At 44.2% G+C, this 10,614-nt stretch overlaps 1 protein-coding gene across 1 annotated transcript; it reads right to left on the bottom strand.

Moving 5' to 3' along the window:
• Nucleotides 1-2,020: 2,020 nt before the first annotated feature.
• shha (sonic hedgehog signaling molecule a) lies at nt 2,021-9,229 on the bottom strand (the record flags this gene model as incomplete). The annotated part of the gene is made up of 3 exons (XM_079181647.1): nt 2,021-2,700; nt 4,767-5,028; nt 8,930-9,229. The coding sequence occupies 3 exons, from the start codon at nt 9,227-9,229 to the stop codon at nt 2,021-2,023; spliced, it is 1,242 nt and encodes a 413-aa protein (XP_079037773.1).
• Between the last annotated feature and the right edge of the window lie 1,385 nt (nt 9,230-10,614).

Below are 10,614 nucleotides of genomic sequence, written 5' to 3'. Positions count from 1 at the left end.
AAGTTTCATTATTTAAACCTAAATCCTTGAAAGCCACTTCACACAAATACATTTATTTATTAATTAAGTAGCAGTTCCAGCTCCTTTATTCCTGTGATTTGACTTAATTCTCATATAAAAGCAGCTTCCCAGACGCAGTACACGTGTTTCACCGCGTGGCGTCGCACTTGTTCAACTTAATAAAGCGGTTAGTGGGAGAAACCGATGCTGTAATCGACGTTAGAAAGATTCTTTTTAATACCACAGAACACGTCAAGAGAGGACATAAATAATGACAAAAACCCCTCACTATTAAGTGCAACATGCACGTTATAAGTCCCTGTGAAAATACTGGAGGATTATGGCGATTTGTTAAAGACTGACGAATGTTTTTTACTTAAGCTGTGATTCAGACAATGCCTGCGTGTCTTCCTCCGGAGCGGACTGTCAGTCACTGATGGAGCAATCTGACCTCAGCCTGCAGACACCGAGAAGCGCGTTTAGGGCCAACAAACACACTTCTGTTTAATTTGTCTGCAAGTTCTGAGTTATTTGCGGAGGGCAAACCTCGTTAAATTTGACATGGGCTCTCAACATTTCGCAAGCATGCAAAAGGTAGTTCAAAGCGCAATATTTTCTCCATTTTGTAAAAAAGAAAAAGAAAAAAAAAGGCGAGCAAACAGGGTGGGATTGTGTGCTGGCTCTCCCACTAAAGCTCATTCAATTACCATGTTAAACAATGATATGTTAATTATAACCGCCCAAAGAATGAACGCCTTGTTATAAAAACACAGTTGGATCAAAGTGAGAAGCGCAATACAATTTCTTTATCGATGAGCTGCTCCAACAACTCATTTGTGACCATAATTTGGCCGGAAAATGCCTCCAAATGTTCAAATGTTCCCCTTTTGTGTTTACTGTGAAGTTCACTCAGACAAAGACATGTAACAACTGCAAGTTTGAAGATTTTCTTTATCTCATTTTGTAATAAACATATAAATAATAAACTCTAGACATTTTTGACGCATCGCCCTGTTATGAAAGTTAACTGGTATGGTCTGGCTATATAGACTATCCAAACTTTGCATCTGCCGCAGGTCATTTCTATAAAACTATTTCCCTATTACAAAATATGAAAAGAAAAATACATTTTAGTACATTTACAGGAGTTACTTATTAATTTATTTAACGAAACTGTTTCAGTACTACTTTAACTGTTACTGAATTGTCAGAATCTGCATTTAATATTTTTCTCAGAGGAAAACAGAAAAATAGAAAGACAACAAAAAAGGAAAAAGCAGAGAATGCAGACATGAGGCAGAATATCTGTCCCTCTCCGACAACTTAAACGAACAGTTTCCAAAATAATAAAATTCTTAATAAACCAAGCAGTACAAGATTTTCCAATACTTTCCCAACTACTGTATTTAAATTAAAATATATTCTCATATCTTACACTATTTCAAATAACGAAATGTGATTCGGTAGCGATCTGTCAAAATCTAATTTACAATTCTGTGTATAAAAATATAATTTATGGAACCCCGCGAAGTTTGTTCTCCCCAAAATATAACAGTCAGTTGCACACATATGCACATATGAACATTACAACCTGTCAACGTTAGCTCCTTTCTACATGGTCTTCTTCTTTCTCTTGGCGATATTTTTTTATTTTTCCATTTTTTCTTCATTTTTTCTGTCTTTTTTTTGTCTTTTCTTTTTTTTTTTGCATTTGAGATATACAAAAATAGATTATGCACAATTTGCTGCTCACACCGTTTCAGAATCCATTTGTGTGACAGCAGCGAGTTCACATGAGAATAAATTATTCAAAGAGAAACTTTTTTAAGGCTCCATTCATTCTTTGAAAGGGGACACATGGAAAAAGTCACTGAAATAAATATCCCAACTCCGCTGGGGCCTTTGTCTTGTTTGTTCGTTCGTTTTTTTTTAATTATTATTATTATTTTATTTTATTTAATCTACTGAATAGTTCGTGTGTCCTACATGTAAGTCTCCTTCTGCTCCCGTAGTAGAGGTTTCAACTTGAGTATACTGACATCCCAAGTGGATGGATCGAGTGGCTGTCCAAGAGCCATGTTCCTAATTGATAAAGGATCTTGGAGTACCAGTGCACTCCGTCGTTCTGTGCGCGGACTCGAGGCTGGGAACTGAAAAGCAACGAGGACACCCAGTGGGCGAGCCTGACGGGTGCCAGGGCCCAGTGCGCCAGGTCGTGGTCTTCGATCACTGCGTAACAGGACGCAAGGACCTGGTCCACCACGACGGTCCCCTGCACGGTCACCGGCGCAAAGGAGCCCTCGTGCTCTTGCGTGTAAATCCGTTTTACGGTCACGGGCTCGAGTCGACTTCGCTCGGAATCAAACACGAACACCTTTTGTCCGGATCGGACTTGGCTGGCGAAGATCGCCGACATCCGTTCCCCCTCCGTGGTGTTGCGGCCGACGAAGAGGAGGTGCGCCGCCGTGAGGGTGATTTTCTGGCCCGAGTCGGTCTCGATCACGTAGAAGAGCCTCCTGGTCGTTGAGTCTTGGTCAATGAACATGATGAAGTCTGTGTAAATCGGTTGTCCGTCGTCGTCTGCTGCTAGGACCCGGTCGCCGGTTTGGAGGTGTTTGACCGCCTTCTCGGTGCCATCCTGAAGCGTGACCGTGGAGGAGCCCGGGAAGCAGCCGCCTGACTTTGCTGCCACAGAGTTTTCTGTTAAAATAAAAGAGTGTGTTGTTGAAATACAATATATTTTTTACACTGTCAGAAAATATTTATTAAGTCTTCAACCGCGAAAGAACCACTGTAGGCCTACTGCAAAAGTATTTAAAAAATACTTTTAAGACAATAGATGTTCCAAAGCAGCAATATTTTAAGCTTTTAAAACTTTAAGAACTTTAAAAAAACAAATCACACGTGCCTTTCAGCCATTCAAAAGCCCATTCAAAAGCCCATTCACTAGCCTCCCTTTTTTTTCGCTCATATTTGTATTTTTCCTGCCTACACACATCATGGTGGGCCATATGCATTTTGCATAATGATGCCTGTCTGCTCCTCCGTGCCAAATGCGTATTGGCTTGGCCCACGTTGTCTGAGACGAGAAAACTGAAAGCCTTGGCTCATCTATTCTTAATTAAAAAACCCAATAAAGAGCAGCCATTGTTATTCTAAATCAGCTTGTGGATCAAGCTACTCTTGGTAAAGAACACTTACGCCTTTCCCAGCTACTCGTCCCCATATTTACTCAGGTGCAGAAACCTCTATGTGACAATTCACACAAATAGGCGACTCACAACTACTATTTACCCAGTGGAGCCACTTTTCCAAGCCTCTCGAGTCGTAGATTTGAATTTAAATGAGGGCCCGGACTCTTAAATGCTTTCTGTTGTGCAACATCAATGTGCCCTCTTTTCTACCACCTCTCGCTGCTTTGTTGTCAGGCTTGATGACAATAATTTTGGCCTTGGTGGAGCTCTTCACATACCAGTCTCTTGGGATCACACTGTCCTGCACACAGCAAAGGGGGGTTTCCTGCTCTGAAGTTGGGGGCTTTTAATCTTCTTTTAAGATTCCCGAGCATGAAATAAGGTGACAACTGAAAACCAGATTTACCCCAACCAATTCAACATTGTTCAGCCAAATCCTTTTGGTAAAGTCGCATGACCCCTAATGACACGTCGGCCCGGCCCATACTGTGATCTCAAAACGTGTGTGTTGAATGATAAGTAAGGGATTTATCAATAAAGTCTGAGCTAAAAAAAAAAAAAAAAAAAGTGCCACGGTTCATCAATCAGTGCAAGGAAATAGTTTCTACGCGCCATAGGTGTCCTGTAGCTTAGTAAAGGCCTGTAAGGTTGTTTTAGCCCCCCCCCCCCCCCCCCAAAAAAAGGAACTAAAACGAAGATTGTCTTTAAACTAAAAACTGGATCTCAAAGCTGAGACGAATAAAAACCGAAAAAAAATACCTCAAACCAGATTTATTTTTTCGTTTTTGTCATTAGATGATCAAATTGAAATTATAACCTAAAAAACATCACAACTTCCAGTATTTTAATTTGGCTTCCACTGATAAAAAGAAAAAGTGAACAAAATGATTTGCTTTTCTAGGTCACACCGAGGAGCCTTGTTAGTTTATGGCCGTGGTTCCCACCAGGAGACTGAGTGGGGCGATATAAGATCAAGAAATAAGCTGCATGGGAAATGCTCATAACGCCTCCCATACATCATTCATAAACATGTTTCAGAGTCAAAATGAATGGTTACACTCTGCTCTCCAATTACCTCATTAGACAAATATTGAGTGCACGTTCTTGTGATTAATCATTAACTGAATGAGAAATTGTTTTGTTTTTTTAATGATCGTGAAATGTATGGTTTTGCAATACAAACGAATCAACAGATACGTGTTTCTCCTCTCACGTGGTGTTTCTTTTAACCTGTACGTGTTGCAGCCGATTGGTCACTGAAATCAGTTTTTTTGGCACATTTGAAAAGCATCAACTTCCCTTTTGACACCTTCATCACGTCCGATATGCTTCCCCCTCGCAAACAGCTGAAGGGACTCTGATCTAGCATGGGAGTTTTCTAAAAGATAAGGCATGGCTGCAGCTTCCCAGAGCTGCACCTGCTCTTTCAGATTACAATCGCACCTGACGGGAAACGTGCCCCGGTGAATACATCTGGTTATTTTCTCCTTACAGCCAGCAGCGCAGTGCGCATGACATAATTGTTCTCCTGGCACAACGAGGAGGCTTCTCCTCTCATCTGTGCAGCCTTACCTGCTTTCACGGAGCAGTGGATGTGGGCTTTGGATTCATAGTAGACCCAGTCGAATCCGGCTTCCACCGCCAGCCGGGACAGAGTGCCGTACTTGCTCTTGTCTCTGTCCGAGGTGGTGATGTCCACGGCCCTGCCCTCGTAGTGGAGCGACTCCTCGAAGTGGTGTCCGTCTTCGTCCCATCCCTCGGTGACCCGCAGCTTCACCCCGGGCCACTGATTCATCACCGAGATGGCCAGAGAGTTCAACTTGTCTTTACATCTCTGCGAGAGGGAGACAAACATTTGACCGGTTAGTCACCTGTTGTGTCCAAGCTTTGCGCATGTAAAGTGGTCCAGAGGCGCACACTGTGGGGAAGTCTCAATCTAGAACAGCATCTCATATCATCTAATTTGCTCAGAGAAATAAAATATTAGAAATAGCGCACCCCCAATACACATCTGGTCCGTTTGCTTTCTCTCTGCTGTCCATTTACAGCGATGACGATTAAAAGTCAGAGTCACCGAGGCCTCGCCCACACCTGATTCCTCTCAGCTGGAGGTGAAACGCATGGGGCTGAACTGCATCTTTGAGCTTACATTTGTCAGTGTGAGCAGCAGCGTCAGAGGGCACATCTCGGATAAGAACGCTGCTGATGAAATATTGATAAGGCACCGCGTTCGCTTCACTGGCCTATCACACACGGGTCTTTGGTCTTGGAAAGGTGCGAGCAGCATCCCTTTCTTTCCAAAAGTGTTGCGTTGAACACAACATGCCTGCATTACAAATTCATGAGTTCGTATTAGGCCGTGAAATGAGCGAGTCCTTTGTTGGTTGCAACTTGTCTGTTTTCTTTAAATCAATAATTGATATGCAGATGATACGAAGGTGATCTTCAGGAGCAGCTGGCTGCCTTCAAATATCTGGAGTTTGTCTTATAAATAAATCGTCGCACCCCAACCTCTCCGCGCTCTCAATGAAGATGCTTGGCCTTCTCCAAGACAACTATTCTCGACGCTCGACCAATATGTCAAATAAAACATCACAAAGAGTCTTTTCAGGCCAACCGCGGAGGGAAACTTTCATTATCCCTCTCCTGCAAAGTCTGAGAAACGTGACATGCCTCCTTAAGTCGGGGTGTTTGGGCTGCTGACTGACAGACTTGTGAGATATCCAGGGATGGTATATGGGCTCATAGAGAAGCGTCTGTGTGTGTGTGTGAGCCACTGTCCCTCTCTTCTTCATGGACAGCCTGTCCTAAAGCGAGAATGTGCACACAGACCCCGAAACTCCGTATAACAACAAAACTAAACAATAAAAGCATCGACTAATATCAGTGGGTGTTTAATGAGGATATCACACTTGTAGAATGCGATGAATAAAATAATAAAACGCCCCCCCCCCAACCCCAACCCCAACCCCCCTTCAAAACCTCCCACATTCTGAGTGGGATTGTCGGAGTCAAGAGCCGTAAAGCTTAACCTATTTATTAATTCATTAGGTCGTGTGCCGCAAATCAAGCCAAATTCTGCTCAGCCACCGTGAAGCCCAGCAGGGCGCCCTAGACCGGCGCTTTGTGCTCGGGGTAAAGTTGTTCAACAGCCTCCCTCTTAATCTTTTCACAAATGATTTGGTTAGAGGAAACACTTATCAGCTACCTGTCAGTGCAAACAAGCCGCCAGCTCGTCTCTTTTCCGACCCGTTTGCACTGAGGGCATGAGACTGCATGAGCCCTAACGGCGCTTCACTGCTAACAGATCTAACCGTGGAGATTTTCTTCCGCGTGGAAAATGCCATGTGCCGGTGTGGATGACATGATTAAAAAAGGGCAAATCAAGTATTTTCTTTGATTGTATTGGATATCCTTATCCCGCTTTACGTGTTGTCTCTGACATGATGAAACAAACGAAAGTTCACAGGAAATACATTGAATTTAGGACACTGAGCCATCTCCCCTCTCCACAAGAGAAAATCTCCACTTATTTTGCGACCATACTATTTTACGACTGAATATGAAGCTATCATTTGTGGATTAGATAGTGGGAGTCACGCTCCTGTTGATCTCGGGCCCCGTCACTCCAGGAGATATCGTCTCTACTTTTCTAGGAGTATATGCTTGTTGAAGCGCTTTTTCAAATACATTTAGTCTTGGCTTAAGTGAATGGATTGATTACTTGATTTATTGCACACACCTAAGGCAGCCACTGCACGCACGTGCCTCGTTCCATGTACGAGTACAGTTATTCTCTAAAACGCAAGAAGGAAAGTCCACCCATGCGTAAAACTCCGTGCGTAAGAGGTTCATGCGTAAAGCCGTGGAACAGCGCAAAGACCGTTGGCACAGCGTAAATTCCCATGTGATATAACGCTTAAACCGCTGCTCGAGTAGCCTTTATAACAGCTCAGCTCCTCTCTTCTGGATGTGCATCCCCCAATTTGATGACCGTATGTCATGTACGATAAGAACAATCTCACCTGTTTTAACTTACTATGGCCTCCCGCTGACCAAAGGTCATAAGTTCAAACTGCGTTTTAAGGCCCAGTGAGGGGTGCCTAAAAAGCCCTTTCATGTACATGTCACACTTCGAGCATGTTGTTGTCTTTTCTGTAAACCCTCGAATGCTGAGTGGAAAGCTGACGATAAACCTGAAGCAACAACTACTGACCTTTTAAAAAAAATGAATCTGTAAAACAGCAGCTCCCAAACATGCGATTTTGAGGCCCCCAAATAGACAAACTTCAGCCATATAATCAAATCTTATCTGAGGGACTCCCTCCTCCTTATAGTTTTATACAGACCTGTAAACACAGCTGTGTATATACAGCAGGTGGGGTGTTTTACTAAGATGAAAGCCTTGCAGATCCATGTTACTCAATATTCTCATAGGTGAATGAAATAACAGTGAAATCAAATGATCCATCTTTTTTTTGTTGGAGCCCCTGGAACCTCAACGAGGATCCGAAGGGGGGAGGGGGGGTCCCCTGAACCCCAGTTTGGGAACCACATCCCCACTCGCCTGTAATTTCATCATCTCTGTGTGTATGTGAACCTATAGGTGTATCACAGAGGAGATGTGGGGAGGGCTGAGAGGGACGCCGAGACCGCACGCACAGTGAATATTTCATCGGAGCTCGTGCTCATGCTTGGTGCGAGGCACGGGTTCAGGGACTCCGGCGCGCGCCTGGCTTCATCACCACCAGCTCCACCATCACCATCACCAGCGGCATTTTATTATTACTGAGCCAATATCACCCAAGCGCTTTTAATAATTCACCAGCATCTGAGTGCTAAAAGTCATGCTGAAGAGACGCGGCATCCTGCAACCACGATATAATTCTCCCCGACGTGTTGTGAGCCTCGTCTTATCTGTACAGAACGAGCTGTGAGCTTTGATAACTAACTGCCTACATTAGGATGGAGTATTAAAAAAAGATGTCATCCATGCCAGAGAGGCACCATCACCCCCATGCGCGCCGTGCTCCTATAATTGACCGAGTCCCACCCGTGTATGAAGTCCTGATAGTGTTCAGAACACTCTCAAAGACATGTCACTGTTTTCATGCGCTGGTGCACATCATGCGAAGAGGCTGAATTACAGCAGGCTGTGCGAGAAAATGTCTGAATGAGCCACGCCATGCCTGAATAAGCCCGGCTGTTTGAAGCGGTGCGCATCCCCAGCTCTATGTGTTCAGGGCTGGAATAAAGAAAAAGGCGCTTAAAACGAGCCGCAATGTAAAGCTTAATTAGGCAACAACATGCTGAATGTCCTCCCGACATGTAATGTAACGTGAACGTGCGTCCGTAAGACAACAAATAGAGCCTCACAAAAGATACAAATATAGATATGAGGAGAGGGGCACATTAATATTTTAAATACACTGTCACAATCATGAAGGCCGAGTGTCCTGACTGTCCGCCTGCACATCACTTCTCCAGCTGGATTTCTGCATTCGCTTTCAGAGCCTGCAGCCTTTGAAAAACTCCCGTGCCCGGTGCATAAAGCGCATCTGCTTTTACAGGGAAGTTAAAAAAAGGGCTCAGTGTGAAGAGTTCAGCAGCGGGTAAAACAGACTTCCCGTAAGGTGCGCAATCAGTCTGATAAGGAGGTTGTTGCAGTGCGCAGTGATGGTGCGTTAGGAGACGGGCAGTAAGAGGAGAAGAAAAAAAAGGTTCTGTCTTCTTACCTGAGTCATTAGCCTGTCGGCACCGGTGTTCTCCTCATCCTTGAATATGATGTCTGTGTTATAATTGGGAGTCAGCTCTTTAAATCGCTCGGAGTTTCTTGTGATCTTGCCTTCGTATCTACCGCTTGCCCCGAGGGTCTTCTCCGCCACGTTGGGGATGAACTGCTTGTACGCAAGAGGTGTCAGCTTCTTCGGGTGTCTTCTCCTGCCGTAGCCCCTGCCCGGTCCGCATCCCATCCCAGAGGACACCAAGGACAAGCAGATGAGACCGACCAATACGATTCTGGTCCAGAGCAGCATTTTTTTTTTTTTTGTGTCCTTTATAAGATCTCAAACGAGTCGCCGCTGCTATCTCTATACCGTCTGCCTCTCCCGGCTCTCGCAATGCCCTTGTCTCCTCCTCTACTTCGCCTTCGCCTGGTCTCTACTGTGGCAGGTGCGGAAATGAACGCCTCAGACAAATGGTAATAACGGGGCACATCGAAGGAGGGTTTAAAAAAAAAAAAGTAGTGAAGGAATTAAAAGCCACGGGATCTCTAGTCGAGCTGCAGCCGCTTGTGTGAGGCGACCGCTTTTACTGCTTTGTATTATAGCACCGATCTATTGCAGAGGAGGGATTTGATTGGCTCGCCTAGACAAACCCTCCTGATGTTATCCCACAAAAAAGATTTCTTCCACCTGAGGGTTAGCCTGTGTTGCGGGGAGGAGGGGCTGTTCCATGGGAAAACATCAATTATAAACCGTCTTTTTTCACCCTTCCATTTTTTTCAGATTTCACAGGAAAGGCAGGACAGACAGGAGCACTTGCTCAGTGCTGGGCTCAAATCTGAAGCAGTGTAGTTAGGTGAAGTGATTTCAGTACGTGTGCGGTAATTGAACTGCCTCTGGGATAACTTTCCGCGCAGAATGCATTTCCCAGGAGAATAAAACTGCTCTTGGGCGCGCGACTGCGCTGGATGATTTGGCTGTGACCTCGTAACCTCCAAATATATGAACAAACACAATGAAGAGTGTACTTACTGTACAAATCATGAGATTGGTGGAACAGTTTCCTCTTTAAAACGGCGTGAACGCACGGAAATGGCTTTAGAGACGTTTCATGACATTTAGGTTAATCGAAGTCGAAAGAAATCTGAGAAAACAACAGAACTAACATTTTGATTTGACACCTCTCAATTCTTTGGAATTTCAGTAAAACTTGAAAATAGACCTGCACTAATTTCTGCGCAGCTCGCGCACTGTGCGTCCTTGTTGCGCCCCCGTACTCGTCAAAGCATTTTATTCTTTAAATTATTATTTCCTCCGATTCGTTTTGATGTCCTCTAGACCTATATTGATATAATGACAGTGCATATTCACACTTCTCTGACCCACAACATAAAGTAGAATGAGGAACGGGACAGACTTACAGGCTTCTCTGGATGAGGCTTTAGAGAATGTATTCCAGGCTGTCCGACTCATCTATGGCCAATTCTCATTGGAACTAATCTATTTAGGCCTAACATGTTCCGCAAAGATCACTCCATAGGTTATCCTACACAATCTCTTCCCTCCAAACTCCACTTCATTGACAGATTAAGCATTGGTACCCCTCTGTATTTACTGGCCATAGTTGTGGCAGACATTTATGTTTGCACCCAACTGTAACTTCCTCTTGACTCCTTTAAAGGAGAAGGGGAGGAGAG

Source organism: Pholis gunnellus (assembly GCF_910591455.1).
Source record: "Pholis gunnellus genome assembly, chromosome: 20".
Lineage (NCBI taxonomy): Eukaryota > Metazoa > Chordata > Actinopteri > Perciformes > Pholidae > Pholis > Pholis gunnellus.
The sequence above is the reverse complement of the archived record's forward strand: the minus strand, read 5'-3'. Positions and strand labels throughout refer to the sequence as shown.